The sequence below is a fragment of the Homarus americanus genome, unplaced genomic scaffold (genome assembly GCF_018991925.1).
Source record: "Homarus americanus isolate GMGI-L3 unplaced genomic scaffold, GMGI_Hamer_2.0 scaffold11150, whole genome shotgun sequence".
In the NCBI taxonomy this organism is placed as follows: Eukaryota; Metazoa; Arthropoda; class Malacostraca; order Decapoda; family Nephropidae; genus Homarus; species Homarus americanus.
The window spans coordinates 3,126,411-3,142,956 of NW_024720555.1; the positions used below are offsets into that span (position 1 = coordinate 3,126,411).

The 16,546-nt window shown below is 37.8% G+C and overlaps 1 protein-coding gene across 2 annotated transcripts in view; it reads left to right on the top strand.

Annotated features, from left to right (window-relative positions):
- LOC121860633 (caspase-1-like) overlaps positions 1–16,546 on the top strand; it is an 87,964-nt gene that overhangs the window by 3,175 nt on the left and 68,243 nt on the right. For both annotated transcript variants that reach the window (XM_042357893.1, XM_042357894.1), the window contains exons 2-6: positions 6,131–6,295; positions 7,135–7,273; positions 7,776–7,896; positions 13,309–13,487; positions 15,575–15,710. In XM_042357893.1, coding sequence (XP_042213827.1) covers positions 6,147–6,295; positions 7,135–7,273; positions 7,776–7,896; positions 13,309–13,487; positions 15,575–15,710 — 724 coding nt within the window. In that variant the 5' untranslated portion in view covers positions 6,131–6,146. The remainder of the gene's footprint in view (positions 1–6,130; positions 6,296–7,134; positions 7,274–7,775; positions 7,897–13,308; positions 13,488–15,574; positions 15,711–16,546) is intronic.

The following is a 16,546-nucleotide window of genomic DNA, read 5'->3' on the forward strand; positions in this document are numbered from 1 at the left end:
CGCCATGTCACCAGAGTCACTTCCCCTTTGTGACATGACAACCAAAGTATCATTTCATGTGACTTGGCTGGCCAATCATTTTGAAGGCTCATGTTTTTGTGCTGTTATTCAATGAGTTTATTAGAACAGTAGTGAAGCAATCCAAATATTACGAGATTACGGTGACCTACCAACATCATCACTGTGTCCTACGTGTGGAAATTGTTTACTTTTAAGAAAAGACAGAAACTCTTTTGTCTGTAACCATATGTGTACCAGATTGCCCAGCTGTATCCTCCACCACAGTAGCAGGTAAGCTCCAAAAAATGGTTAGGTTTGGGTAAGTTAGGTTAGGTTATGTTTGATTAGGTTCATTTATTTTTTGGTGTTTTTTTGTGTGTTTTACTCAAACCTGACCACCATTTTGGTGCAAATTAAAGGTTTCTGTTATAAATGAAGATGTTAATTTTTTTCAAAAACCTCTAATTTGCACAAGAAATGAGGGTCGGATTTGAGTAAAATGCACCGTAATATACTATACACCCAAAAAATATATATTTGTATCAAAATCTGAGGACAGCCAATGGATGAATATTTACCCTAAAATTTTACCATTTCGTTAACAGTGAATCTCTAGAAATCAAAGTTAAAAATCTTTCAAAGAATTAATGATCGTCTTTATCTCCCGAAGCTGGAATTTTTTGGAAAATTCCGGCTTTGGGAATGATTTTCCGAGAAAATTTCATTTCTGGCTATTGGAGAGTTCCGGGTTTGAGGGATTCCAGCTAACGGAGATATTACTATACCTGACATCAAGGTACCTGTACCGTAATTTCTTACTGCGTTATATGCTGGGGCGTCCTGGAAGTGAGATAAGGTTAGTTAGGTTTTGGTTCCACGGTAATAATAAGAGTTATATACATAGTTCCCAGTGTTGACAATCCTCCTCAATATTTAAAATCACTTGCTTAAGTGCAAAGCCATAGTTAATTTCCTTTTTTTAGATACAGTATTACTTTTTTGTAAAATATTGTTCTCCAGTAACTGTATATATATTACAGTGCTGTACAGTAAGTTCTCGCTTAACGTTGAGGTTACGTTCCCGATAAGAAATAGATAAAATATGGGAGTTACGTTCCTGAGCCTCCCTTTGCCCCATGAAACACATTACCCATACAGAAATTCAATGGCAGTTTTTATAGAAAATAGTATACGTACAGTATATATATATATATATATATATATATATATATATATATATATATATATATATATATATATATATATATATATATATATATATATATATATATATATATATATATATATATATATATATATATATATATATATATATATATATATATATATATATATATATATATATACTGTACGTATACTATTTTCCATAAAAACTGCCATTGAATTTCTGTATGGGTAATGTGTTTCATGGGGCAAAGGGAGGCTCAGGAACGTAACTCCCATATTTTATCTATTTCTTATTGGGAACGTAACCTCGACGTTAAGCGAGAACTTACTGTACAGCACTGTAATATACATATATGCATATACAGTCAACCCTCACTTTACGCGGTTAATACAACCCACAGGGTGCGGAAAGTGAGAAACGCGTAAAGTGAACAACATAACATATGGGATTAATTGAAATAGAGACCTCCACTTTTTGTATGTTGTAGTAAAAATAACTTCTTACACACACAATTGAGAAATATCAATATTAGTATCACTATCCGACCACAGAGGCTTGCAGGGCCTCTTTGTCAAACCCCTCAAAGTCCATATAAGTCCATATCCTCACTATAATTATCACTATCGCTGACTTGGGCCGGCTGTGGTGGGTGGCGGGTGAAGAACTCTGTAATGTTTTGATGACTGGGCGACCTTGTGCGCATCCTGCTCGCGCTGCTCTCCGCGTAAAAGGGTACATGCACCGCAGAATGTAAGCATTCCAGTTTCGGCAGGGTACCGCGTAAACGCTGAATGTGGGACCGAGTAAAGTGAGGGTTGACTGTGTATATATATATATATATATATATATATATATATATATATATATATATATATATATATATATATATATATATATATATATATATATATATATATATATATATATATATATATATATATATATATATATATATACAGTTAACCCTCACTTTACGCGGTTAATGTAACCCGGAGGGTACCGCGGAAAGCGAGAAACGCGTAAAGTGAATAACATAACATATGGGATTAATTGAAATGGAGTCCAGGCCGATCCCCAAACTCCACTTTTTGACGACACACAACTATGTTGTAGTAAAAATTTTATCTTAACTTTATGATGGTATGAAAAAACAAGTAATATAGAAGAGGTTAGGTTAGGAAAAATAAAGGTTAACATAGGAAAAATAAAGGTTAGGTTAGAAAACTAAAAATTAGGTGGAACACTTACGGTAGTAGAAGAGATGGGTCGGCATACGGGGATGGAGGCTGGTTCCGAGGCAGAGGGCAGATTACTGGCCCTCAGGTGAATCACCATTACTAGGTGAATCACCATCACTGTCACTTACAGTTGTCAGGGCTTCCCTGATAAATCCCTCAAAGTCATCTTCACTGCCACTATCACTGGCTTGGGCTGGCTGTGGTGGGTTGCGGGCGAAGAAATCTGTTATGCTTTGCTGACGGCTGGCGTTGATGTTGTCGTGATACACCTTGATGTACGGCTCCATAGCCTGCACCAGCCGGGTATGGAAGACTTCATAGCGGTCATCGTCATTGTCGCGGGAAAGGAAGGACTTCATTTTCTCTGCACACTCCATGGCACCCTTAATATCACTATGACTTAAACTGTGTTCTTCGGAGAATGACGCACCTTCTTCCTCCTCTTCACTGACGTGTTCTTCTTCCAACATCTCGTCGGCAGTCACTTCAGGATCTCTGATCACCTCCAGGATATCGTCGTTGGTGGTCTCGGAGAAGCCTGGAACTGTAACAGTCTGCGCAGCTTCTCTGGCAAGGTCCACTGCTACTGCAACATTGTGAACCTCACCAGTCACAGATTGACTCCTCCTCTCACCTGGTATTCCATGCAACACATGTCTCCATGCGTGACGAATTGTAGCAATAGACAGCTGATCTCATGACTCCACCAAGAAGTCCACAGCTTTCTTGATGTTAAATACTCTCCAGAATTGTTTGAACAGTATTTTTTGCTGTTCCAACTGTTGATCCTCATCTTCTTCGCTCTTACGGTCAGCCAGTGGACATTTAGCTTGGTCATGTCCATGGTTTTGTAGGCGTGCGGCTTGCGTGCTGTGTGGATCACCGATAACTTGAGCTTACAGGTACCGGAGGCATTGGTGGTAAACAGGACGGTGATGCGTTCCTTCTGCATTTTCCGGCCCCGAATCCTGCTGGCATTCTTTACAACGAAGGACTTGGAAGGTAGCTTTTTCCAGAAAAGACCAGATTCGTCCATGTTAAACACCTGGTCGTCACTGTACTGTCCTTCCTCCATAATCTCACGTAAAAACGGAGGAAATTCCCGAGCCGCAGCACGATCAGCACTCGCTTCTTCACCACCAATGTTTATATTGGTGATCTTGTTCCGGATCTTAAACCTCTGTAACCACCCAGAGGAAGCATTAAAGGGTTTGGGCTCTGTAGTTCCCATCTTTCGTGCCACTGCCATGTACAGTTCACGTGCGTAGTCCTTAACAGAGCGCGTGTCGACCGCCATGTTCCGTCGCGCCTGACGCACCAAGTACCTCACAAGTAATTTTTCTGTCTTGAGAAGCACCTGGTTGTGAAAATACTTGATCATAGAAGCACCTATAGACTTTGTGATCTTCATGTGCTCCTTTATCTTGGCTGCATCCTTCTTTATAGTCCGGATCGTAGATTCGTTCACACCATGCTGGCGCGCCAAATCAACCTGCCTTGTTCCTTTCTCCAACTCTTGGATGATGGTATACTTCACCTCGTAGCTTAAGGAACGTCGTGTCTTCTTTGGCTTAGTGCCGCTGGGTCCAGGTAAGGAAAGGTTTCTCTCTGGGGGTGGTGGTCCAGCGGAAGCCATTTTACGGAACAATGGATGCGCGTTTACACGGAGTGGCCTTGAGGGATGAAACTGCCGCAGCTAGGTCAAGCGTCGTCTTTCCTCCCTCCCTCGCTCCCCGGGGTGGACACGTCATAATACTTTAAGCCAATTACAGCTAGCAGCAGAGGGGGGTAGGGATGCATGGCCAATCACAGGTCTGATACGTCATATGACGTCAGTGATAACGCAACAAAGACACATACTGCGCAACCTTACCGTGCCGCTTGCCCAAGCGGAGGGAGGAGGCGAGGAGCACAGGCAGGCAGGCGGGCGGGTGGGGCGAATCTAAAAATAGCGTCGCGCCGGACACTCTCCGCGTAATGGGGTTCACGTACCGCGTAATTTGAGCATGTGAGGTTCTGGCAAGGCACCGCGTTAACGTGGAAACGCGGAATGCTGGACCGCGTAAAGTGAGGGTTAACTGTGTATATATATATATATATATATATATATATATATATATATATATATATATATATATATATATATATATATATATATATATATATATATATATATATATATATATATATATATATATATATATATATAGCCTAGACCCCGACTTACGACTACGTGGACTTACGACCGTCGGGACTTACGACATAGATAAAAAAAAAAAATTCAAATGACACACGCATTTTCTATACCGAAACGTTTCCAGTTAATGTAGTCTCCATGTATAATTAGAAAATTATGGGGGCCCCATGTGCATTCAGCTGACTACATTAAAGGTTAAGTGCTCAGTCACACTGTATCCATTCCTTATTATTTATTACTTTCACTGTACTGTATCCATTCATCATTATTCATTACTTTTACTGTACTGTATTTCATTGTAGATTTTTTATTTATCTATGTCGGACTTACGACCTGGATTTGGGTCCCTAACCCCGTCGTAAGTCGGGGTCTAGGTGTAGTATAATATATATATATATATATATATATATATATATATATATATATATATATATATATATATATATATATATATATATATATATATATATATATATATATATATATATATATATATATATTTAGTTTGTATTGGAACTCACTCATGGGCGGCGGAGGTGGTGGAGCGAGTGTGTGGTGGGTAGTGGAGCGGAGGAGGAGGGTGTCGAGTCACTGAGACCCGGCAGGTGGCTCCTCCTCCTGGTTTAAAACCTCCATTTTCGTAGCAAGGCAAATGGTCTTATGTTGCTTCTTCACAACACTAGCATCAGTAGCACTTGATGGTCTCTTGGAAGCCATTTCAAATGGTTAGAGTACAGTATTTAGAGCCAAAACACTTAAGCACACATGAATGATGTGGAAGCGTAACAGAGACTGTCTTGGTGTCGCTTGGGGACACTGTGACGTTCTGCGCGCCGGGCCCAGAGAGGGTGATGTGCCGTAAAAAGTACTCCATGATGACGCAAAAAAGAGGTTGAATTGAGTCGTCGGGACTTTAAATGAATTAATTATTGGTATCTAAAGAGTAGCGACGTAGTACCGAAACAACGTTAAGCTGGGCGACGTTATACAAGGACTTACTGTGGTACCAAATGAAAATGATCCATCTGTTCAGTTCTCTTTGAGCTGTTTTAAGTACAGTACTGTCGTAGCTGATAGAGTATGATGTTAATCCATTTATTAACAAGGACATGAACCAACCAAACTTAATCTAACTGGTTTGGTTTGGTTGGCTCATTTTTGTCAGTTTTAGTAGTTTGGATTTGTTGAAGTAAGAAATAACTCATTGATTATTTTTTGAGGTAATAATTTTTTTAGTATAGTACAGTACAGTACAGTATTTTAGTCTTACGTTGAACCAAGATTTTTTTAACTAAAATAAATTTTCATTTATTGCATACCATATCACCAGCTGAACACTGTCTTGTCTAAGCAAGAATACCGTAAGCCACTGAGTGCAAGTCTGAATTTGAACACTGTACGTATATATTAAGGTGACAATGCTGAAATAACACAATGCCCTTCTATTTATTCTACCGTATGTAATACAACTTCGAACACCATTGTTATATTTTTTTTTTTTTTCAGTGAAAGGAAAACAAGAATGGAGACTCCTATAAAACAAAATGGTGAAAAGGAGGATATTAAAAAGCCATTGTTAGTTGACGAACAGAATGGAAAAAATGGGCATGAAGACACCCCAGATGCCAAGGGAGCTACAACAACAACAGATGCTGGATCCCGGGGAAATGTGTAAGATATTACAGTATCTTGATGTGTATAGGAGAGATACTGACAATAAACAGTTAGAAGAACGCTTGATGAATGCCTTTACAAGAAGTTATGGAGGACTAACTGAAAAAAATTTGAGGTGTAATACAGTATTTAAAGGAACTATTCATTTTGTGCAAAATATGTAAAATTAGTACAGTACCTGTATATACCAGATGATTTACTTTGCCATTTTATGTACAGTACTGTATAACAAAAATCAGTCACTATTGAGGTTGAGATTTTGCCAGATTTAAGATTTTACTATTTAAAAAAAAAAGTTATGAAGCATCTCTGTGTGCACATTTGTTGGTGCTCTCATTAATGGCTGCAAGAACTGGTTGCTGCTTTTGTCTTGTTGACAGAAATCACTTTTATGCTAACTGATTCATAGGCAGATAGTACAGAAATATCAGAAGGGAGGGGTCCAAGAAGTTGTGGGTGGGGGACCATGGTGAGCACAGTGAGCACAGCTGGGGTTTTTTTTGAGGGGGGGGGGGGCACTTTTAGGCACCCCCTCCCTCAGATTTTTTTAAATCTGACCAATATCATGGGCATTTTGAAGCCATGTGCACTTGATATTAAGAGATAATCTGATGTCAATAGTAATTACTTTTTACTATACAAAATATCTGATGGGATGAAAACTATCCTACCATACCTTTTTTTTGTGTGTGTTACATTTATATGATATATTGTTTTTGTGGAGGTTTACTATTCTTTCATAGCTAATTACATGTGTTCTGTGCCTAGCTTTTGTACAGATTTACCTTATTTATTTTTAAGTAACTAACACTTGAAATGAAATTTTACACCTTCAGAGGAGGGGTGATCCCAACTTCAAGTCTAGCTAGAATGTCAGTTGAGAGTGAAGCTATGCGTTATAGTATTACTCACCGTCGGCGTGGACATTGTATAATATTCAACCACCGTGTATTCGACCGTGTGACTGGACTTGGGGTAAGTACAGTAATCAAAAGAGAATAACAGTTCTGAAAATACTGTGGAAAGCCTTTATGAATTTCAATAAAATGCACAATAGAGCTTTGGAATGAGTTGGTGTCTGGGAAGATGCTGAAAGTAAAGCATAATTTCTTGAGAAGGTAACGCAGTGTCTGAAACTAGCGTAAGTGATTGTGTACAGTACGGTAATTAAATTGAGAAGCAGGAAGTTGAATGGGTTGCAAGGAGACTAGGACTATTATAGAGGGAGGACTATTATAGAGGGACAGAGTATGGGATTGAGTAGGCTATATGGCTGGATGGAGAATACTAGGTATGTTGGTACTGTGTACTGCACAATAATATGCTGATACAATACTATGTAGAGGAATCCCTGCATGTAATGACTATGACTGTTTATAATACATTGGATGTCAGCAGGCACAAGGTGTTCTTATTCTTATTGTTGTGCAGTTATTTAAATTTGTTGTAATTGCACATTCCATTTATTATCTTTTAGGAACGTAATGGCACAGACCGTGACCGTGACCAGGTGCAGCAGCAGTTTATCGGAATGGGCTTTGAAGTCAAGGTCTTCAATAACTTGACTGTTGCTGAAATTAAAACTGAGGTCCAAGACTGTAAGTTGCATTTATATTCAAATTACAAAATAACTAAAAGGTTAACACTAAAATTGTAATAAATTGAGGCACCTTTCTGTTATCTGGCTATCCTAATGAAAAAAAACCTAACCGAGCGCAATAGCATGCCCTTCAAATTCACGGGGGTTAGGGTCTCAAAATGGCCGCGAATCGCCAAATCCGTGAATAACATTTGCTGGCCAGGAGGGGGGGGGGGGTGGCTGCATTTTTACTTGTACAGGTTGTACCTCTCTAGTCCGGCAACCTCAGGACCTGACAGGTGCCGGACCATGGAAATTCACCCTTTTCCTGGATAGATAATGACTTGTGCTTATGCTTGGAAGCACTAGCACCACTTTCACTGCATCATGGTCTCTTTGAAGACATATTGAAGGGTTAAATGTCGTATAGTAGCTTCTCAAATTTCGCGAGTTTTTAATTCTTAACGTATTTTATTGGAACACACACCAAAAAAAAATTTAAATTTTGACGGCGGAAACTTGAATTTCGACGGGTTTGAGCGGCCCGCCAACGTGCAGACTACGTGCATAATCGTGTAAACAGCGTCATTTCTCTTATGTACAAAAGATTTATTATTGTTTATTACTGAATGTCTTTTTTATTGAATTAATGTTTATGTGTGCAAAATGAGCAATACAATTCATTAATAATACATAGAATATTAAAACACATGAGGAAATGAGACAGCATTGTTTTTGTTGATTACAAAGCCAGTGATTGACTGGTTCTACATATAAAACTGAAGAAAATAAGACCTTGGTTGTAGCTGTAGTAAAACTAATATGGTTGTTTTAAGTAATGTTATTTAATGTTAATAAATGGAACAATAGAAGTAGCTAACGATAATGGTAAAGGAAAAAGAGAGATCGCGTATGTAAGTGCGCATGCGCACACGTGAAAACATATCGTCATTACTTTACATAAGAATATGAAAGCAACACTTATTTACTGTTCATATATATTTTAATTAATGTTTCTGAATTTGTTTTTATTGAATTAATGTTTGTGTGTGCAAAATTAACAATACAATTTATTAATAATACGTGGAATATTAGAGGAGACGAGACGGCTGCCGGCATTGTTTATGTTAAAGCTTACAAAACCAGTGACTGATTAGTTCTACATATAAAACTGAAGAAAATAAAACCCTGATTTTAGCTGTAGTAAAATTAATGTAAAAAAATTAATATGGTTGTTTGAAGTACCTGTAATGTTATTTAATGTTAATAAATGGAACAGTATAAGTCGCTAACCATTAATGGTAAAAAAAGTGAGACTGCGCGTATGTAAATGCGCACATGTGAAAACATATCGTCATTACTCTACATAAGAATATGAAAGCAACACATATTTACTGCTCATATATATTGAAGGGTTAAATGTTGTACTCTGTATAGACAAGCAGAGAGAGAGAGAGCAGCTGAACTGCTGGATGTAAACAAACCTTAATGCGGCTTTGTTTTTTTTTGTTTTTTAAGGGGATTAGCCCACCCGGGCATAGGTCACTGACCCACATTGGGGCCTGAGGAGCAAAAATTTAATACTCCTGTAATAATAATTCAGATAAGTTAAAAAAAAAAAAAAAAAACCTGCCTATCTACCTATTGGACAAACTAAAATCGTTCCGGACCACAGAATGCCAGACGAGAGAGGTACAACCTGTACAAAGAAATGTATATTCCTTTTTGTGTTTGCCCTAAGGACAATTATTTCTTGTACCTGTAGCTGTATTGTATAGTACGTATATGTGAACACACACACACACACACACAAAACACATACAAATAAATAATAATGGACAATTTCTCTCATGAATAATAAAAAACAACTTTATTAAAAATATTGAGTCTACCCTCAAGTCAACTCCATGCTATATTAATAACAAAGCACGGAGTGGACTTGAGGGTAAGCTCAACATTTTTAATACACTTGTTTCTGATAATTTGTGAGAGGATTTCCCCATTATTATTTATTTGTATGTGTTTTGTGTGTGTGTGTCTACACACACACACACACACACACACACACACATATACAGTACAATGCAAGTAAAGGAAATTACTGTCTTTTGAATGAATGGCTCCCTGTCCCTGCCACAAAAATGCCAACAACTTTAAAACTACCCTTAGACATTCTTGGGTACATCCAGGGTGTCAACCGTGAATAATCAAGGTCAGCGAATTAAAAATCCGCAAATTTGAAGGGCATGCTGTACAGTGAATTCTCCATTAGCCGGAACAATTGGTGCAGAACACTAGTGGGAATGAGAGATTTCCAGGTAACAAGTCGGCTCTCAAAGCTGGAGAAAAATTCCTCATCCCCAGAATTTTTTGGGCAATGGAAAAATGTTCCTAGAAGTTCCAGAAATTGTGCATTACAGTATGTCCCCTAAGTTGGGGGATTTTTACTTTGCGGTTCTCGGTTATTCGCGGATGACACCCTGGATGTACCAAAAAATGTCTATGGGTACTTTTAAAGTTGCTGGCATTTTTGCGGCTGGGACAGGGAACCATTCTTTCTAGAAAAAGTAATTTCCTTTACCTGTGTGTAGACACACACACAAAACACATACTTATAAATAATTATGGGAAAATCCTCTCACAAATAATCAGAAAGAATTTTATAAAAAATGTAAGTCTACCCTCAAGTTCGTGCTCTACTACTTTATTAATAGAGCACGGACTTGAGGGTAGACTCACATTTTTAATGAATCTGTTTCTGATTATTTGAGTATTTTTCCATTATTATTTATTTGTATGTGTTGTGTGTGTGTGTGTGTGTATCTACACACACGCATACATTTACAATACTACAGGTAAAAGACATAATTTTCCTAAGGGCAAACACACAGGGAATACAGTGTTCCCTTGATTAACGAGCACAATTGGTTCCACAAAGTCGGTTGTTAACTGAATCTATTATTTCAATGGGATATTGGGTAATTGGTTCTAACTCAAAGAAAAAGTACATACAAAGTACTGTGTACCGGTAATAGAATTAACAAAACCTTAAATATAAACTAAATACAGTACTGTACTGTACAGTATACTGTACAACAATAAATAAAAAATAATTGAAGATAGGTTGACAATCCCTTATCCGGAATCCTTGGGGCCAGATGTGTTTCGAATTTTGTAATTTTTCGGATTTCAGAATGGTTAGGTTTTTTTTTTTTTTTTTTACAGGGATCAACCCACCCGGGCACAGGTCACCGACCCACATTGGGGGGGCCTGGGGGGCAAAAATTTTGTAATAATAATAATTCATAGGTTTAGGACGTGTTTCTCACTTTTGATCTTTTTTTCATTCCTGTATTTCTTTATTATTATTATTTTATTACAGTTGGGTCTTCATTTACGCCCTCAATTGAACCCGTGAAGTACCGCGTAAAACGAGAAACGCGTAAATGAAATAACAGAACATATGGGATTAATTGAAATAAAGACTGGGCCGACCCCCAAACTCCACTTTTTCCGACACCATACGTACCTTGTAGTCAAAATAACATCTTAATTTTATGATGGTATGCACACACAATTAATAATTAAGAGAAATATCAATAATATTAGGTTTTTTAACACTTACGTTAGTAGAAAAGATGGCTGGGCACACGGGGATGGGAAGTTGGTTCCGAGGCAGAGGGCAGATTATTGGCCCTCACCTGTATCACTTGTATCAATTGTATCACTATCCACCACATAGGCTTGCAGGGCCTCTTTGTCAAACCCCTCAAAATCCATATCCTCACTATCACTAACTTGGGCCAGCTGTGGCGGGTGAAGAACTCGGTAATGTTTTGATGACTGGGCGACCTTGTGCGCACCCTGCCCGCGCTGCTTCCCGCGTAAATGACCAAATTTACCGTGTAATTAAAGCATTATAATTCTGGCAAGGCAATGACCAAACACTTTAACAAAACACTGCGTAAATCCAGACTCGACTGTATTATTACTGTATTATTTTATTATTACTGTGTTATTATTTTATTATTATTATTATTATTATTGTTATTATTATTGTTATTATTATTACTGTTATCATTATTATTTTATTTTTGTAATCGTGGTGATGAGAAGAAAAAGAGACACCCATTTTAGATTTTCTATGTACTGTATTATTTTCGCAGTTTCGATTTATGATCTGGTCGTCAGTCCCTAACCCCGTCGTAAGTTGAGGACTGGCTGTATTATCAATATGTTAACTAAATTTCAGAATGACCAATAATTTTAATGTAAAAATGCAAAAATATTCAAGAGACCAACAAACTCTATGTTTACTTCACTGTAAACAAAGTTAAACTGAGAAGCGTTGGCGGGCGATTCGATCAGCTGAAGTGCACACAAAAACTGTTCCCTGTACTGTATATATTATCAATATGTGAACTAAATTAAAGCATGACCAATAATTTTAAAATAAAAATGCAAAAATATTGAAGAGCACAACTTTCTCGATATTTACTACACTGGAAACAAATGTAAACATAGAACTGATTACTGTATTGGCAGACTAGCCGATCAGCTGATGTGTGCATCAAAGTGTGTTTCTCGTAAGGCTGTCATTAATAGAAGTTGTACTCGTTAATAGAACTGAAAATCCTTATGGGAGCTAATTCGTTAATAGAAATCTCGTAAATTGAACCACTCTTTAATTGAGGGACCACTGTTTATTCACAAGCAAAAATGTAACAACTCCCCTCCCCTCAACCCCCGTCCGCGTATTTGGTGATTCGCGACCATTTTGAGAACCTAATCCCAGTGAATTTGGGAGTCCCTGTATACCATCTCTGAAAGTCGGAAAAAAAATCCCTCATTCCCGAAATTTTCTGAGTAACGGAAAAATGTTCTCAGAAGTTTCAGAAATTGCACATTACATCATCTCTTGAACCTGGAAAAATATCCCCCCATCCCTGGAAATTTCCGGGTACCGGAAAAAAATTTGGATTTTCTGGAAAATGCGCCTGATTTTCACCTCACACCCGAAAAAAAATGTCCCCCATCCTCGGAATTTTCTGAGTACTGGGAAAATTTTCTCAGAATTTTCCAGAAATTATACCCCTTAGAAAATTTTTCCCAAAGCTGGAATTTTCCAGAACATTCTGGCTTTGAGAACGATTTTCCGAGAAAATTTCAATTTCGACTTTCGGATAGTTCCGGTTAAGAGGAATTCCGGCTAACGGAGATATTATTGTATTTGTTTAGGGGCAAATAACCCTTTGGGTAATGCAACAGGAGTAGATCCACAAAGTTGTGGAATTAGAATGGTTTGAGTGTATTGTGTCTACTGTCACATAACTTGTTAGATTCAATTAGTGATGGATTCCTTAAATCAGAGTTCTTTTTACTCTCAAATATCTTATTAGATTTATTTCCTCGTGCATTCCTTTTTCTCCAGTGGCCTTTGGTACGGATCATGCTGATAGTGATATGGTGGCTGTAGTTTTCATGTCACATGGTGAACAAGACATCTTGTGGGGTAGAGATGCCCATTTCAAGGCTGATTTCCTGTTTGAAAGCTTTCATGGAGATCAGTGTAAGACACTTGCAGGGAAACCAAAGCTGTTTTTCATACAGGTAAGACTGACATGTATGTAAAATACTTTTGCATGTCATGATGAGTAACTACCTTAACACTGAGTGGTTCATGTTGGCCTATTATGAATATGAACACAAAGATTACTATATATCTTGACATACAGTTGGGCCTTCTTGTAAGAGCAAGACAAACTTGTTATGGTAGGTTGAAAAAATTGATAAAGGTTCTTACATCTTTGTTCCATCCTGCATGTTTTATTCTGCTCACCTTCCAACACCTTTCACCTTCTATCCATAATCAACATGTCTTTCCAACTAAATATTAAGATTCATCTTGTAAATAATCAGAAAAACATTGTGTTTCAGTTACATCTTCATATATTATCTCATACAAATATCTTTCATCTTACCCGTTGTCTATCCCTCTTGTTTTATTTGTACATATTCACCATTTCTTATTCGTGCATTTACTTCCATTTGTCATTCATGCTCTACTGTGCAGTATATAGTCACAAAAAGGTAACAGGATTTCATGATTAATAAAATGGAAACCCATCAATATTCTAAGCACAAAGGAACTTTGTTTACATTAATGTCTTTTTTTTTTTATGGGGATTAGCCCACCCGGGCACAGGTCACTGACCCACATCGGGGCCTGGGGGTCGAAAATTTAATAATAATAGTGATTCATAGTAAATAAAATTTATAATAAAAAGTAAAATAAAATAATAATAATAATAACAACATTGTAATAATGATAATAAAGAAAAGAAAAACAATAATCAATAGTGAGAAATGCTATATATATAGTATGTTGTCTTGTCAATAGTAAGAGAAACAATTGAGATCCTGCAATTGTGTGTAAATGAGGCAGAAAGACAGATCAGCAACCTGGGACTTGGTCACAATATTCGTGATGCCATATGGCAGCAGGGTCTACCATTAGACAACACATTATGCTTCCAATATCTTCCCAGGCGGTAGTACCTCCCTGTTTGATAGCTGCCTGCTACCTACTACCTACTATTTGCAATGTAAAAATGTGATATGAAGGGAGGTGGGACATTGATTAAGTTTTACCTTGAATATTTTCTGGAGATGTATAGGGTATTATGTGTTCCTAAAGCTTCTATATCCAATATGAATGTCAAAGGCAATCTCATTGTCTCGGCTAGACAGCATAGCATAGGTACATTGCATTTCCTCGAGGGCTTTGCATCTTCTGTGGCTTTCCCATGGGGTATTATTCCACATTCTGTCCTGCAAAGAAACAACTAATCCTTGACTTGCACTTTATTGAGTCATTGTTTGGATAAGTAAACTAATGATGAACTGTATGTACGGCTTTGGGAAATTTTAAGGTTAGTATCCTTGACCATAACTCAAAATTATTTTAAAGTCGGGTTAACTTCCTTTTGAGTTAGAATACAGTATCACATTAATAGTTGGAAATTTACTGCCACCTTCTCCCATGTCATGCTGGCCTTAGGTAGTTGGCATACATAGTGAAGGACATCTGGTTGTAAATGAAAGATTGATCCTGAAATTCTATTTTATGGCCAAACCCAGAGTTAGACCACTCAGAACCCTGTCTCCACCTTTGGGTAAGTGTAGAGATGTGCCAGAAATGAATGAGGTTGAACCTGGAAGACCTTAATATTAGGCTAACCCAGAGAACAGGCGATGTGTAGTTGTATCTTTCATGTTGGCACTTGCAGGAGAGGGATAAATTTTGAGCTTCTAATGACCCCTTTATATACACATCCCCCTCCCCCCATTTATTCTGGCTTATCTGGGCAATAGCTTAGGCATTTTCAAAGCTGACATTTGGACACAAAACTGACCAAATGATGTCAACCCCCCTCCCCCCCTTTTTTCCCCCCTCCATGGCGTGGCATGGGAGGTGTACAATGAGTATACCACTACATGCTAGGACAATTGTTGCTCTTTAGAAGATTTACAAAATGTTATGATTAGTCCCAGCCACTAATGTCAAGGCTTCTTGGGTCCAAGACTGTCAGCTTAGTGTGCATGTATAGCTACTTGAGCTGTCTACTACCAGGTTAGGCCATGAAATGAGATTTCAGGAATAATCTTTAATGTTTCCATTCTCTCTCTTTTTCCAGGCATGCCGTGGAGATGGTTTAGATGCTGGTGTAACACTGGTGCGCTCACGCCCAAGTGATGAGACTGACTCAGGTTACTTAGCATACAAGATACCCAACACAGCTGATTATCTAATTTGCTGGTCCACTGTGCCAGGTAAGCACAGAAAAGTTCTGACACCAACCATTGAGATGCTGAAATTTTATAGATAGTTGGGCTTAACAATGCATTTTGTGTAAATCATAAATTTATTCATATAAATTCAGAAAGATTGTCTTTACTTTGCTTACTAAGTTTATATAGCCTTTTCCTCTTTGTCCAAGTCAGGAGGCCAAAGTAAGACAGGAGCTTGAGCATATACAGGGGGGATTATAAGAGTGACAGCATATCCTTATACATGTAACATCCAAGACCTAGTCGCAATGTTTGACATGTGGTGAAAAATTATGTATGTTGAATAAGGGACTACAAAAATGTAATAGTTTGCATTTATACCTCAAGAAATATAAATACAGGTACAGTACAGGGGGTCCTTGAAATTCCAGGCTACTGTAGTACAGGTTGAACCTCCCTAATCCGGCACCCTTTGGACCTGACCAGTGCCGTACTATAAAATTTTCTGAACCACAGGTGGTCTTTGTAAAATACATCGTATTATTGATCATATTTAAAATTTTGCACCTATTGTTTCTCTGGGCACGCTACGCTGTCCTAAGGGCAAAGCTGTATTGTACATGCACTAAATGATTACTAAAATTTTTGTCTTGTGCAGACTATAGCATGTTTATATTTATATTAATCACTATCTTATAAGAATTCCAACAATGTAAATTATATTCTCCCTGGTCACTTCTGTGACATTTTATAAGCAAATAACATAAACTCAATCTAAAGTACATAAATTAACAAATAAATACTTCACTAGATCTGTGGCACCAATTGTCAAATTTGTCACTGTCACTTCCCTCCCCTCCCCTCCCTCCCTCCACCCC